This window comes from Mangifera indica, chromosome 13 (assembly GCF_011075055.1).
Source record: "Mangifera indica cultivar Alphonso chromosome 13, CATAS_Mindica_2.1, whole genome shotgun sequence".
Lineage (NCBI taxonomy): Eukaryota > Viridiplantae > Streptophyta > Magnoliopsida > Sapindales > Anacardiaceae > Mangifera > Mangifera indica.
The window spans coordinates 7,095,085-7,110,648 of NC_058149.1; the positions used below are offsets into that span (position 1 = coordinate 7,095,085).

At 32.1% G+C, this 15,564-nt stretch overlaps 2 protein-coding genes across 3 annotated transcripts; one reads left to right on the plus strand and one right to left on the minus strand.

Moving 5' to 3' along the window:
• LOC123194144 (U-box domain-containing protein 52-like) lies at nucleotides 1–3,269 on the minus strand. The gene is made up of 11 exons (XM_044607310.1): nucleotides 3,107–3,269; nucleotides 2,909–3,027; nucleotides 2,705–2,826; nucleotides 2,428–2,615; nucleotides 2,288–2,342; nucleotides 1,912–2,209; nucleotides 1,714–1,815; nucleotides 1,201–1,611; nucleotides 364–1,116; nucleotides 187–276; nucleotides 1–108 (listed from the first exon to the last, which is right to left on the minus strand). The coding sequence occupies exons 1-10, from the start codon at nucleotides 3,267–3,269 to the stop codon at nucleotides 208–210; spliced, it is 2,280 nt and encodes a 759-aa protein (XP_044463245.1). The 3' UTR covers nucleotides 1–108; nucleotides 187–207.
• A 3,875-nt stretch (nucleotides 3,270–7,144) lies between these two features.
• On the plus strand, nucleotides 7,145–14,468 carry LOC123195109 (26S proteasome regulatory subunit RPN13). Of its 2 annotated transcripts, none has more exons than XM_044608716.1 (13): nucleotides 7,145–7,286; nucleotides 7,904–7,996; nucleotides 8,217–8,276; nucleotides 9,799–9,837; nucleotides 9,934–10,008; nucleotides 10,088–10,154; nucleotides 10,721–10,802; nucleotides 11,945–12,063; nucleotides 12,156–12,179; nucleotides 12,732–12,826; nucleotides 12,902–12,979; nucleotides 13,069–13,123; nucleotides 14,092–14,468. In XM_044608716.1, exons 1-13 carry the CDS (start codon nucleotides 7,248–7,250, stop codon nucleotides 14,232–14,234), a joined length of 969 nt encoding a protein of 322 aa, XP_044464651.1. In that variant the 5' UTR covers nucleotides 7,145–7,247; the 3' UTR covers nucleotides 14,235–14,468. The 2 variants fall into 2 exon arrangements, with proteins under 2 accessions (XP_044464651.1, XP_044464652.1); XM_044608717.1 differs by lacking the exon at nucleotides 7,145–7,286 and adding an exon at nucleotides 7,372–7,482.
• The last annotated feature ends 1,096 nt before the right edge of the window (nucleotides 14,469–15,564 follow it).

A 15,564-nucleotide genomic window follows, 5' to 3' on the forward strand; every position in this document is an offset into this window, starting at 1 on the left:
ATTCTCAACAGTACAGAGTATATTAAAATCTGCACCAAAATGGTGGCTATGCAGATTTTACTTGCATGTTAACCAACCAAATTTCAGCCCCGTTTAGCCTTCCATGCCCTGACAAATTGATTTAATTCCAAAGTCAGTCTTGTAATTAATAAAAATGTTTGTTTATAAATGCAACTAGAAATTTACCCATCTTCTTCCTGCAAGAAATCATGCTTTGGAAGTGTTCCTCGAGCTTTCATATCCATATTGCAGTGATGGAGGGTAACTTAAACGATCCTGACAGTACAAAAAGAGAAATCAAAATGATAGAAGATTTATAAAGACAGCTGATTGTGGTAGTAGCAGTAGTAGTTATGAATTTACCGTGGAAACTTGACTGTGATTTGGTGTAGTATCTGGTGTCCTCATAGGACTAATGACTGGCATTGTTTCTTCAGCAAGGGCTCTCAGCCTGTTAAGCTCAGGCACCACCACTTTGCCGAGATCCGGCCTGTCTTTTCTTCTAAGCTCGACACATTGAAGCGCCATCTTGGCGTATGATAATGTGTCTTCCATTGGCCAGTCTTGAACTGCAGGGTCTAAAACTTTGCGCAAATTCCCCATTGCAATTGCGCTTTCAACCTGATGTGCCAATCCCATCGGTGGCTTCGCGGTTATAATCTGCAGAAGCATAACGCCGAATGAGTAAACATCAGACTTCACTCCCAGCAATCCTGTCTGCTGATATTCGGGGTCAATGTAACAGAAAGTTCCAGCGGTTGCAGTCATTCGGTATTGAGTTACAGAGTCGGTTACTGATGGAGGAATCAGCCTTGCCAAACCAACATCACTGATCTTGCTAACGTAATTACGATCAACTAGAATGTTTCCAGGCTTTAAGTCACGGTGCACAAGGGGTTCCGGCTTGCTTTGGTGCAGAAATAGCAACGCAGTCCCGATTTCTGCAGCTATTCGGAATCTTACTTGCCATGGAAGTACAGGAGTTCCCCCTCTGCAGAATAGTCTGTCTTCTAAGCTCCCATTAGCCATGTATTCATACACTAGGCAACCATATTCCGAGCAAGCTCCTAAAAGAAGAACCATGTTTGGATGTCTTATGTTGCATAATACTTCAACCTGAAGATCAAATCTCAAATTAATTCAACGATCACATGATCAATCAGTTCATTGTACCAATACTTATTCAGTTTGGTTTCTTACTTCTTGCTGAAATTGTGCTCGTCCTTGTGCAGCATCTGGGCGAAGGACTTTTATTGCCACAGGTGTGTGATCAAGATTACATTTGTATACTGGACCATAACCTCCTTCTCCAATCTTGCGAGAACTAGCAAAGTTATCTGTTGCTTGTTCTATCTCCTCGATTGTGTACTTCCGGTACCTGAGGTCAGCATACCTCAAACCAGTTTCAGCTTCTTTTTCTACATTCATCTCGGAATTCTTCCTCTTTTCTGCTTCGAGTTGAGCCAGTTTCTTAGCAGCTTCAGCTGTCTCAAGAGCTGCTATGCACTTTGCTCGCTCCTTCCATGCAACTGCTAATGCAGCTTCCTCGCCTTGTCGCACCACTTCAAATCTCTGGTTTTCTTCTAATTTCACGCGTTGATATTCCCTAACCTGTCATCATATATCATGAAACAATTTTTCTATCAATTATGTTAATCCTAAACTAATACCATCCATTTAATCTGAATGAAACTTTCCCTTGTCTTTTCTTACAGTGTGTCTTGCAGTGAGTGCTTCCTTGCAAGCTGCACTATACATATCCATTGTTTGCTTGAGCTCTAGCCTTAGCCTTCTCATCTCTGCTTCTACATCTTCCTGTATTTTTAATAAACAGACTAATTAGTTTCAGGGAATTTCAGAAAATGAATGTTCAGTTCATCAGAAACTAAAGTGATTCAATGTCTTTACCACGGATGAAGACTGTGATGACCATGACAGACTATTAACACTTCCCTGGTGGCTGAATGAAACATCATACAAAGAAGAATTCATATCTGCCTTGTTTATCGAGAGCAATCCTCTGGGGCTCATGTTGTCATGTTCTGAGTAGTTCGAATTCGAAAAACCAGAATCCATGCCATCATCCACAGGGTCGTGGAAAGACCGAAACATCCGATCAATAACTGGCCTTCCACTGCTCACAAATGATATATCTGAATCTGTTACTGAAGCCTCATACTTAGGGGCTGAAGCTCTTCTAAAAGGTGACCTGTTCAATGCCCTTAACATTAAATTCTTCTTCAATTTCATAAGGAATGGAATCATGAACTACCAACTGCTACTTTACCTGATTTCCATCTCTTCTCGAATGCTATGCGACTGAAGTTGTGCAATGTTAGGTCCTGTAACAGAATCGCGAGATGTAAACGAATTAATTTCAAGCAACAATAAAATGTTAATTAGTTGTATAGTTTTATAAAAATATACCTGCATATCTTTGGTGATGTATAAAAGGTGTTTCAACTGGATCATCCCCAGGCTCTTTAACTGGCGGTGGCGGCGGCATGGTAGCTGATCGTATTGATGAAACCTGTCCTTTTGCAATTACATACACATTGCAAAACGCCGGTGCCCCTTTGGTAACGCTACTCGGAACATCTGGGCTTTTGAATCTTCTGTCAGAAAAGAATCACAAAATTAGGAGTCCTGAAATTACATTAAAAACTTAGGATATTAAATTTTCACTTATGGGGTATGATTTTACTTGACCAGACTGCTCCTGGATGATGCTCCCACTACTAAAGTTTCGATTGAATAGTATGAAACATAGTCGATTAAAGCTTTGGATACATCTATATCCTCCAATACCACTTCATTGCATTTTATCTGTTTTAATCAACAAAGAATCAATCAATTATAAAGTTGAATTTTACATGAAATCACAGAATAGTAAGAAACTGAAACAGACATCTTTTCTCGAGCAAAAACAACGAAATGGTAGAAACATTTCTTTGGTATAATTATCTACTGATTTTATTTGTGGTTTCCCGGCCTCATCCTTAGCATTAGAGATAGAAACAGCCCCGGCTGCACACAAAATCAAAATAATTAATTGAGAAGACACAATGGCCTTTGGCCATGCAGGTAGAATGAACAAATATAAAACACAATTCTGTCTTGCCTTTTTGTTTAACATGAAGAAGTGTAAGAGATTGGCCTCTGGAAAGAAGACGATCAACAGCCCATTTGAGTGCATATTGACTTCCTTTATCCTTGTCAATAGCTACTGCTACACGTTCTTCCCTGCTGTCACGACTTCTTCTTGCCATCTTTCGTTTCTTGTTTATGACAAAAAATCAAACTAGCAGTTTCAAGTGTTTTTGTGATTAAGTTGTATGTGTTGAAGATTATGAAAGATTTTTGTAAATAATTATGCGCCCAACAGTATCACAAACGAACCCAACAATGTTTTGTTAGGCCCTCTTGCTAAGAATGGATTGAAACCTCCTGAAAGCAAGGGAAATTTGTTTCTTGTTGGTAAATGTGCAAAAATTAAGTTCAAACTAAAAGGTCTAAAACCAACTCCATCTCAACTCAAGCAATTTCCTCTTTGTTCAACCCTGTCTAAGCTCTTTAAACTTTGCGTTACTGGTCTCCCAAATTTGGCTCCTGTCAGTCCATTTTTGTTGTTGTCTGATTGTACTTACAGCTACATTTCATATTGGCTTCATACTTCTTTCCATAGGCATACAACAGTTTCCTCAAGTTTTGAGGAGAGTAGACACAATCAAACGATTCCTATAGTCACTAATGTAACCAAATAATTGATTACTTCATTTATAAACAGTATAATACTCTTTGATTAATTGTATACTTTTTTTTAATTTTTAAATATTTATTTTAACTATATAAAATTAAGAGTGATACTTATATGACTTGATATTTATATATAATAAAAAACTAAAGAAATAAAACTGAAAAAGTATATCGATTCTTATTTTTTGTTTTATCGTTTTTCTCTACTATTTTATTTTATTCATTTTTATGTATGAAATTTAATTAAATTTAGTTTTTTTTTTTTAGACTTTTTAGTTCATCGAATAATATCTAATAATGATTTAAATATATATATATATATATATATATATATATATATTATTGTTTATTATAAAAAATTAGTTAACAAAAATTACTAGTTATATAATTAAGGTTAAAATCGAAAAATATATAACTTGTTAGACCCCTAAATGTTTTGATTATGTCAAAACTAAGTTTAAAGTTGTTAGTTGATATTTAATGAAATAATTAAGTCAATGAAATAATTAAGTCCATGACATAAAATTCTTATGACTAAAAGATGAGTGAAATTTATGTTTTCAACCTTTTAGATATGAGACTCCTATCCCCAAATATGAGACTTACATCCCTTGTTGGACACCAGTTCCTCATACTCTTCTATGCTCGTCTTTATAAGTTTAAAACTTTTGAGAATTTTTATCAAATGAATAACGACACTTGTTTCAAATAAAGGGATGCTCGTCCAAGCTTAGAGGATGACTATGTGATGCATGTCCCCTCTCCAATGCATTCAAAAGTTAATTTGGGATAGTCAACAGAGTTAACATGGTGGGACACTTGCTCGTCCTTTCATGTTTGAAGTATTTTGGAATTTTGAAGGTGCAAGACAGGACATCTATCCCAATAAAAATGACGTTGATCCCTCGAGTAGCGCATTTAAAAAATTCGACCATTGGTCGTATGATTCAAAAATGCCAAAGTCGGAATGTGTAAGACGATGTTGTCCCTAAATATAGGACTCCCATCCCGTCATATTTTTAAGGCTAAAACATCATTTCCAAAACTCAACGAATATATTGTCTCAACTAACGGTCATTTGAGTCATTCTAATCATCAAAAACTATAAATTAAAGACTCTTTGATGAAGAATATGTTAGAGATTACTAATGTAAAAACATAAACTCTTCTTTTCTCCAAAATTCTCTCCAAAAGCTTATAACTCGTATCATTGAGAGACACCTTGCACTTATTCTTTGTATTAGCCTTGTAGAAGCATTTTATATTCAATCTTTTTGTATTCAAACAAACTTGGGTGAAATCCCGGATAACTATTGTGATGGGCAAAATCTTAAATAACTATTGAGTTTTACACAATCTTGGATCAACTAGTGAATATAAGCGAAATCCTAAAAAACTATTGTAAAGAAATGATATATTTACGAGTGGATCCTCAAGCGAGTTGTTTGAAGAAGTAGACATAAGATGCTTGAAAGAGAAAACTTCAAACCACTATAAACTATTGAACACTTCTATCTCCTTTTTTTTACTTTGAGTTTTATATATATTGATTTTGTGTGCTTGAGAGTTTGTTAAATATCGATTTTATTTAAATATCCTTATTGAAATTGCTTAAATGATTGAGTTTGATCAAATATTTGTTTAAGAGTTTTTACAATTGTGTTGTGTGTTTGTGATAAGTTGTTAAACATAGTTTACACCTACATATGTGTTGTATGCTTTGATAAGTTCTTGAATATGACTTATGCTTAATTGTTTGCACATCTTATTGAATTTATTTGATTGGTTGTACTTGATTATAAATTTGATTAAAAGTTTTAAATAATTTTATTTACCCTTCTTAGGATTATTAACTATTTGGGTTTTTTATAACTAAAGAAGAGAATTATTATTACACATTTAAAAATAACATTCCAACCGACAAAAAAGAACAATTGTATAAATATTTAATTGTTAAAAGTATTATATTCATATCTTAGTGTGAAATTATTTATATTCTCGTCAAAAGTACTTTTATCATTTTATTTAGTTGGCAATCTATCATTACTAATGGTAATGTCACAAATAATATATCAGATATTTAAAAATTATTAATATAATATTAATTTTATTATTATTTATTAAAATTTTAAGATAAAAATACTCTTGATTTTCAATTAAAATAATAAGTAATATGTAAAATATTTTTATACCTATTAATTTTTCATATAATAAATATGATAATATATTCAACAAAACCAATAATTATTTATACACATTAATTTTATTAAACATAAATAAACATAATTATATATTTATACTCATTAATTTTTCAAATAATTTATCTTTGTGTCGATTTTTCATTTTCAATAATGAAATATTATTTGAACTAAATTTTTTAAATTTCTCACTAAAATTTGACAAACCTTTTGTTACTTCAGCAAAATTTAATATTTGGTAATTTCAAAAACTATCAAAACCTTTTTTTTTTTTCTTTTTTCCAGCATACAATCAATTATTCAAAACAATTATGCATCATCTTTTAATAGCATTTATCTTAAATTTTCTAAATCTAATTTTAACTATGACACTTCATCTACAAAATAAATAATTCAAGAAATGTTAAAATTGGGTTTTTTTTTTTTTTTTATATGCATTACAATATTTTGATATTAGGTAAATTAAATTTTACCTAGTTCTAACATCAGTATTTTTTTCTTTTTTAAACCCATTATTTACCCGTATTTTATGGTATATTTATAAACATGTTGAAGATAATTAAAGATAAGTATTTGAAAAATAAAACTAATTATTTTTATTTTATTCTTTGCTTGATTCATTCTTTCTTGTAATATTAAACTTATTATATGAAAAATGCATTCACCATGTTATAATTTTTCATCAAATGGTAAACTTAAATATTTCATTATTGAAACAACTTTATTATTATTAAATGTAATAAATAGAAAAAATATTTTTATTTATTTTATATTCATTAAATATGTTAATATTTGTATGAATGATAATTTACTGTTGCCCTCTTTAGTTGAAAATTGAAAAGAAATGAGAATAAATTAATTTAACAAATTGATTAAAAGAGTTGAGAATTTGGGAATTGGTATAGAAAAATTGAGATTTAGATTGAGATGGAAAGCGTTGACGAGACTGAGTGAGTAAATTATTATGTAAAATTATGAATTAGCGAGGTTATTTGTAGTAATTTTCAAAAGTTGTCATGTAACCGTTCGGGTTTAACAGTTCAATGGTTATAAAATTTAATTTTTTATTTAAAATTTGCGGCCATGTCACGCGGGTCCGTGAGCCAGACCCAAGACCTCTGATACGGCCCATATGGCCCGTGTGCCTTGGACCCATTTAATTGAACAAAAGAGGGGTGTGCGAAATTGGACAATTATAGCGTACTCACATGCTTACGATAACTTGGCAGAAATTGAATAAGCGTTCTTTTTCTAGGGTTTGATTTGAATTTGAAGCCAATTCAATTCGATTTGATGGACCCTTCGTCGACTGAAGCTTTTCCAGCAATGCAGGTATCTCCTCAAAATCCTTCCATTTTCAATTGAAAAATTATTTACGCCTGTCTCAATCCTATACTGTAGATAATTGCTTTACAAAACTTGGGTTGTAACGAAACTTTAAGTTTTTGGATTGTTTGAGATTAGAATAAGTTCGGAAAGGAGATAAACTATTATATTCACCATGGATCTCCTTCAGCTTAATCGTCTTGTTGGTTTTTATTTTATTTTTTAAAATTTGTGAAGAAGTTTTGCTTGAAGGAATAACTGCATGCCTAGTTACCCAAGTTCTTATAATTACTTTCCATGTTAATAGTATTTACTTTCTTTGTTGTGTACGGGTTCTTGGCTTGTGCATTGATATATTGTTCAAAGTAAGTTTTGCTGATAATATTGAAGGCATAATTTCCTCTACACCTATAATACATGTTTTGCTGCTTCTGCAGTTAGGTGTTGTTTTTTGTTAATGTTAGAATTTATTAATCCTCCTTAAACTTTGTAAAGACTGAGACTATTTGTGGTATGCATGTCTGGTTTTCTTTCCTTCTTTTCTTTATTATCTTCAATGTTCTATGGTCTTTTTGCAATTTTTATTTTCCTTGTTTATATATCTTGTGAACATATGATTGCAGGAAGTTTTGCTGGAGTTTCGTGCTGGTAAAATGAATTTTGAGGGGAAGAGGGTTGCACCTGACGTGCGTAAAGGACTTGTTCGCATAGCAAGGGTATGATGAATTTGAGAGGATTTCCTTCTCTAGGTTATATTTTTTTATCCAAGAATTTATGTATAAGTGATCCACGGGGGTTCTTATATTTGATTCTTCTATTTGTCCATGTTCTGTATCAATAATATTGAACTTACTTTTCTAATTTTGAAATTTGTCTTTTGGGCTAACATTCAGCACAATATTTGAACATTAGCCTGATATATTTTTTTTTTGTTAGGGAGATGAGGGATTGATCCATTTTCAGTGGCTTGATCGCACTCAGAATGTTGTTGAAGATGTATCCAAATTGCATTGTTTTGTATTTTTTCTATTTTACTAAAAGTTATTCACTTATTTTCTTGGTTGTTTGTACAAAAATTGCTAGTTTCCACATTTAATCTTAGTTTTGGTTTTCTAAAGGGGTCTAGGTTAATGTTTAAAAGGCCCTGCTTCTGGAATTTTGAAGCATGAGTTGTATTTGCTTCACATCAGTTCTAGATTTTGCATTTGGGCTTTTGATTAATGTATTCCTCTTGTTAATTATCCCTCTTTTAGTATCTGGCTAAAAAAATTTAGATAATAATTATTGTCACAATGGCTTTTCTTTTGGTATCAGAGGCAACATAGGTATAGCCAAAGTTTAAGTGCTGAACTTGGATGTTGTATTGAGCTGAGTAACTGGTTTGCAATGAAATTTATAAAGGTAGTTGTCTAGAGATCTTAGACATAGAAGACAGTGCTAATAGTGGGGTAAAACAAGCGAAGTGTGACCAAAGTTAGCCATTCGATTTATGCAATTCTGTATTTTTTAGATAGTTTAATCAAATGTCTCTAGTATGTGGAAAAACATGTCATGGAAATTGCCAATTGCTGAACTTTTGTTTGTGGTCCATGTTGCTGTAGAAATGGGAAGTGTCTTGCATTTGAGATGAGTACATATGACTCTAAGGAGACATGTATGATTTTTAAGGACTATTTCATGTTATACAGGTGAAGGTTTGGAAATATAAAGAAGATTTGGATGTATGGTTCTCTTAGCTTTTGTGTTTCTTATGCTCAACTTAGTTTCTCCATTTGTGTACTATTGTTCCTTTGGTTAATTTTGTTTGTCTGGTATGTTATAACAACCAACTTGATGAGTTTTTTTATATTATTTTTGTAATAATATGCTAAGGGGTGAGCCAAATCCATTGAATAGAAGAGAAAATTAAAATGAATTTAACGACTTTACTACAAAAATTTCAAATAGGATATAAAATTGTGAAAATAAGGTAGCAGCCTAATCCTCTTGATTAAAGAAAAAACAATTTCCCTTCAAGTTTCTTTGTTTCTGATGCTCCCACAGAAGCAAGAGAAGAACTCTTTCCTATAGTAGCTCCAAGTCTTCATTCTTAGCTTCCTTAAATATTCATTTATTTTCTCTACAAATAATCCAAACTATGGCTGACATACAGTACCTACAGAGGAAAACTTTGATTCTCCACCAAAACAATAATTGCAGTTGGTTTTAGTTTGGTAGGAGCCTCAATATTAGCCTTTCCAGAAACTTTAAATCTAACTTTGAAGCGACAAGACAGTGAAGGAATGATGGTAAATGCTTTTGACTACCTTTTTTAACATATTATGGACCAATTTGGTTGAGTTATTCTTTGTCACCTAACTGTACAATATTAAATATCCCTTGTGATTTAAGATTGTCTGCATGCTTAAAATATTTGATATCACTTTCTGTTCTTATTGTTTGTGTCATTATTGTATCTGTTACTGCTGGTGCTGCTTGGTAGAACCTTTTTTATATTCCTTGACGCAAGATGTTGTAGGATCAGATTGTTTTTCCTGATGAAGCAGTTTTTGAGAAGGTATCATTCTTTCTCTTGAACTGTTTTGCTTTTTTAGTTGAGAATATTTCAATTCTTCTTGTTATCTTTGTCATGATGGTTATCTTTTTTACTCAGGTTAATCAAGCATCAGGAAGGGTATACATTTTGAAGTTCAATACTGATGACAGGAAGTTCTTCATTTGGATGCAGGTCAAGCTTCATTTTGGTTCCTTTGGTGTATCACCATTTGTTTTACTACTTATTGATTCTGAACTCTGTTGTTTTTCAGGAGCCTAATGCTGAAGGTGACTCACAATTGTGTAGCTCTGTCAACTATTACATCAATCGACCATTAGGTATCTGAAATTAGAAGCTTTAAAGAATCAGAGTTTGGCACTCTTTCTAATTAGGAACCCAACCGATTTTATCCAAAAAGCAGTAAACAAACACAATAAATAAAGAAAAAATAATCATCTTCTTCAGTTATCAGTTTCTTAAGGAATGAACATATTTTAATGCTCAGTTTTGGCACTTTGCTTTTTTCTTTTCTTGTTAATGTCTTGGATAAATTTGTCTTTATAGTATTGTGAATTCAAGACCATAGGAATGACTGATTTTCTCTTTTCTGTTTTGCCTTTTTCTACGTTTAACCATCTTCGGTTCAACTTATTTTCATGTAAAAAATGCTATTTTCTCACCTATTTATGCGATTTTATATTTCTTATTGAATCTTGATCGCATTTATGCACATACATATATGTGGAAGAGATTGAATCTTATGTGAGATTTTGAAATCTTGCTTGGTTGACTCTTTGGCATGCTATTTTAAAACCTAATTTATAGTTGAAAAGTTAGCATTTTGATTAACTTTCAGGCATTCCTCCATCAACTAAAATAATGTGTTTCTCTGTTTAACCTGCAGAGTTTCTTAATGAAGAAGATCCTGATGTTTCTATCCCTTTACAAGTTTCTGAAGACATGGTTGAAGATGATGTATCATCAAGGTAGAGCTACAATGACCAGAAAATTATTTTCTTTTTTAAGAAAAAGTAGCCCATCAATTTTCCTTTTTTAGGTTCTTAACTCTTTGCTTGCTGTAGGTCTGAATTTAGACTTTAGAATCTTAGCCTTTTAGGTAACTCCTTATAAATCATATTGCAGTGTTATTAGCTTTGGTACTGATGAATAAGTATTTAAATTGTTGGAGATGTTGGTTTCACTCAGTCCTTAAGGACACATAATACGAATAGGTTCTCATCTCAGCTCTCAACTTCATTCACGCTATGCTTTTTTCTTTTTATATTTTGGTGATTTCAAACGTACAAAATATGTATTAATTGCAATATGATGACAGAACATTACCATAACATCCACCAAAACTTCAGATACCCCAAGGAAAAACTAAATTGATCTTTACAATTAGGTTGCCAAACTGCTTTTTAACTCGCCATGAATCTTAATTTGTAAAAATAAATAAAAGGCAATCAAGATAATTAAAATAGGTTCAAAATAATACCTCAGATGGATGTGAAGAACAAAATATACCATAAGTTATTTGAAACAGAGGTCCCAAAAGTATACTAAGAATATTGATTGATCTAATGACATATTGCTATCATTTTGCCTTATCTTAGATGGTGGTTTTGTATTTCTTTTTTAATCAAGAGGTGATGTCTGATCTTTCCAAGATATGTGACTATCTAAATCTTCATGTGGATTTTGATGTGGTGCTTCAGAGGGTCATGCTGCTCGGTATGACTGGGGTAATTTGGTTTCTTCTCTTTCAAGGGAAAGTGGTTTAACTGACCTATGTACCATAAAGCTGACATGAAGGCCACTTGCAAAGTTTTGTTAAGGGATTTTATTGTCTGAGCTTTGAAGTGCTGTGGTGTTGTAGTTGACTAAATCATTAGTTATCCACTCTTGTAATGACACTGACTGACAAACAACAGAAAAGCATTATATATGTATATCTTTATAGTTACCATAGTATAGCGTGCCTACGCTTTTATATGATAATGCAAATTTGTGAAAGTAGTCTTAATTAAAATGATTGATCCCTTACACTTGCACAAGTTGATTTTTAAAATATTTGTTGCCAATTGTTGGATGTTATTTTTATGCAATTGTTGTTCATGGCTTGCAGAGCGGGAAATCTGGTGGTCCCAAATTTAGGTGCAGAAGTAATTAGTGATGTTAGTTCCTCCTCTGGACCAGTTAAACTGGAAGATCTGCAAAGAATTTTGAGTAACATAGAACCTGCAGGTATTGGTTTATTGCATGGCAATTCTTGTCAATGTATTTCTACTTCACCTGAAGTTGCTCTCTGCTCTAATTATGTGATGAATTTGTTGCAGATATTGCTGGAGATCCAGATGGAGGTGACAACTTATACTTCTTTTATATGCTGACTTGTTGAGATACCTATAATAATATAGTAATAGAAGCCAATAAACGCAAGTTTCTGGACCTTTTTTATCTATAGGTTGTTAACATACAAATGGCCATACACCAAAACACGGAATATATAAAAAAATGAAAATGAACTTTTAATACTTAATAACAGTCATTGTCATCATGCTTGTATTCTCACTACAACATAGGCGTATGTTTATCTAGATTTTTTCAATATTTTTTATTTGGGAGGTCAAATAATTAAATAGTAATTGATAATGGAGAAGCACAGCATGGTGTGCTATAAAATTGTTATACTGTTATAAGATTTTAATGAGTATTCTCTGTTTTGATCATGCTGCGTTTATGATAATTTTACTTTAAGGGAGTTGATCACTTAATCCTAGAAAATTGACTACTCTGGTGGTTCATATGTTTAAATGGATTATAATAGTGTATTTGTGCAGCTGGTATTAAATATATTATCACTTCTATTTTAATTAAGCTAACTATAGGGTTCTTTCCTTTTTTTGGTGCAGGCTTGGGATTAGGGGATATATTGAAGCCGGATTTGATAATGCCATTGATAGAGACTTTATCATTTGAACAAAGATTAGCACCATACTTACCTGAGGTATGCCCTATTGTTGTGTTTGTGTTTTACTGTGGTTTTATATTGCAATAAGTTGATCTGATGACAATGTTGCAGGGTCAATGGAGTCCAGAAGATATACTGGAGTTGCTGCAAAGCCCTCCCTTCCGTCAACAAGTAGATTCATTTACTTATGTGAGTGGTTGGGAGCCTTAATTTTTACTCTTACAGGTTTGCAAGATGGTAGCTGTTTAATAAGGTTGACTTTTTCATGTTATTTGCAGGTACTTCGAACAGGACAGATAGATTTGTCTCAGTTTGGGGTTGACCCAAGTAAATGTGAGTTCACTGCTATTCTGAATATCTATAGCCTTGTTTGTTTATGAAGCCATTTTCAGATTTTCAATTTTCCTTGAAAAATGTGTTGAAGCTGTTCAGTGTTGTCTTTGTATTTCATTCTCATGAAACAAGAGAATTTGCTTTTTAATTTATTCCTTGGAATGAGGAAAGGCAGAGAACACATTGAAAGGCTTTTATTACCATTTCTATTTTTTTTTTTTTTAATTGTAGAGGAAGATGTTTCTGTCCTTTCTCAATCAGCACTTTCTCTATTTTAAACCTCAATTGCTTTCGAACTGATGATTTTTAATTAGATTTATACCAAATTTTGACTCGGTTTTTTATGTTGATCATATTAAGATTCATTTTCATTATGTTTTGTTGTAACTCAAGTAATTGAAACTCCATTTCTCTTCGTTTCTTTCCCTAATTCTCCCCTGCAAATTACTCACTTTTAGACAAATTTGTCAAATTTATTTTCATTTTCCTTTTTAAAATACTGCTTTGAGATGAACACTCAAAACTCATTTTGAAACTTACTCTCCCTTTTTTCATTATTTTTAACTTTCACACGAAACACGAAATGAAACCATAAACAAAACAGTGCAATGTTTATGTTATTGTCTTTCTGCCATGTCATTATCATGCATGTTGAGCTGCTCAACTTTATAAGTTTTGTCATTGAAACCAAGTCCTTGAGGCTGTTCATTTGTGCTACTACATCTTCATCTACTCTGTGTGCAAGTGTTGTTGAAAGTAGGGTGAGAATTTAAACTACTGATAAATGGGACCGGGAAAATAAAATGATGCAATGTGTCGGCCTTGTTGGTTCATTAAAGGCAACAATTGACGTTGTTTGGAAGAAATTAAATGTTCTTTTTATAACCATGATCTACAGTTGCTTCAGGCTTTCAACCTTCATTAACAATAATACAAATTGGCTTGTGAATGTGACTTCAAATATGCAGACAAGTTCACTGTGTTGTCATTCCTGGAGGCTCTTGAGGATTCTGTTACAACGGCATCCGAGTCTGAAGAGTCGAGGCAAGACGACAAGGATTTAATGTCTCAGTCTTGTAACCGCAAAGACCCCATGGATGAGAGCAAATAGGAGTTTGATTTTATTCCTGTTTATTTTCTTGCTTCATTGTTTAGTATAGGAGAAGGAAAGATTTTATCTCTGTCTTGTATTTTTAACATTTAAAAACCATTTAAAAAAAAAAAAAAACATGAGAATAATTGGTTTCCATTTAGAGTTATATTTTCCCTGTACACATAACAATAAAACACAAGTCTTTGTGCATTTGATATAATGTGTGGGTTCGTCACCTTTAAAACCCTTTCATTTGAGATATTTAGTTAGGGCTTAAGAGAATATTTTGACTGTGTCCGGAGATTAGGTACGGAGTTGATTGAGTTGTTTGTTTTATAGATTAATTAATGTCTAAATAAAAGTTTTGATGTATGTATTTCACAAATTTGTCCTCTCATTTTATTAAATGTAATTTTAGGATGTGTAATTGTGTCATTAAACCATTGTCATTTACACATGTATATTAAATAATAACAACCAATTAACAAATGTATCATCATCATGCAACCATGTCTAAAGCAAATGCCCAGAAACTTTCTATGTTATTATGATGTTTGAGATTCATATGGACATAAGAGAACAATATAATATGATTGGGTTTGGATCCATCTACAAGGAGCCGATCTGACTCAATTATACAAACTAACATAGACAGTTGGAAGAGTAATTAAAGAGGCAATTAGAGACAGTTAGATATATATATAATACCGCAAAGACAGCCACTTTCTTCTGTTAATGTATATACAGAAGAACAACACCAAAGAACTTACCCCTCCCAAAATATGAAATATACTGAACATCACAGAATTCATATTAACAAAGTGCATATGACTTTATTCTAAAATATAATTTCGAAACCTACTTGAATTGGATTGCTACTAATTCTTATGACTTTATTCTAAAATATAATTATCTCTACAACTTAAAATTTTCTGAATTCCTCATAAACAATAATCCATTAACTTTAACATATTCAAAGTCTTACATAAAATCTTCCATAATCACATGATTTGTGAATCGTAAACTCTCCACATCAAGAATTTCCTCAACCTCTCTTTCCTTGATTTCATCTAGTTCCACACTTCTTAGCTACTCTAGAGATTTATTCTACAAAATGACAAAAACGAGGAGTAAACCATCAACTCGGTAAACAAAAATAACATCATACATAACTTTTTTATAAATAAATGTTGTATCATAAAAACTTCTTTATTTTCAAAATAATTAGTCATAAAGAAAAACAAGAATAAAACTTTTCATATTCCTTAATTATAACAAAAATAAAATATTTCCATGTTAATAAATTATAAGAAAAATAATGTAAACAAGTTCATATTCATTATCATAA

Bases quoted from the DNA above. Each gene is read 5' to 3' on its own strand.
- LOC123195109 (XM_044608716.1), top strand. From the start codon at position 7,248: ATGGACCCTTCGTCGACTGAAGCTTTTCCAGCAATGCAG. The intron at 8,277-9,798 runs GTATCCAAATTG...AAGATGTTGTAG, and splicing joins CTCAGAATGTTGTTGAAGAT to GATCAGATTGTTTTTCCTGA. The intron at 9,838-9,933 runs GTATCATTCTTT...TTTTTTACTCAG, and splicing joins ATGAAGCAGTTTTTGAGAAG to GTTAATCAAGCATCAGGAAG.
- LOC123194144 (XM_044607310.1), bottom strand. From the start codon at position 3,269: ATGGCAAGAAGAAGTCGTGACAGCAGGGAAGAACGTGTAGCAGTAGCT. The intron at 3,028-3,106 runs GTTTTATATTTG...TTTTGTGTGCAG, and splicing joins AAAAGGCAAGACAGAATTGT to CCGGGGCTGTTTCTATCTCT. The intron at 2,210-2,287 runs GTAAAGTAGCAG...GGCATTGAACAG, and splicing joins CGAGAAGAGATGGAAATCAG to GTCACCTTTTAGAAGAGCTT.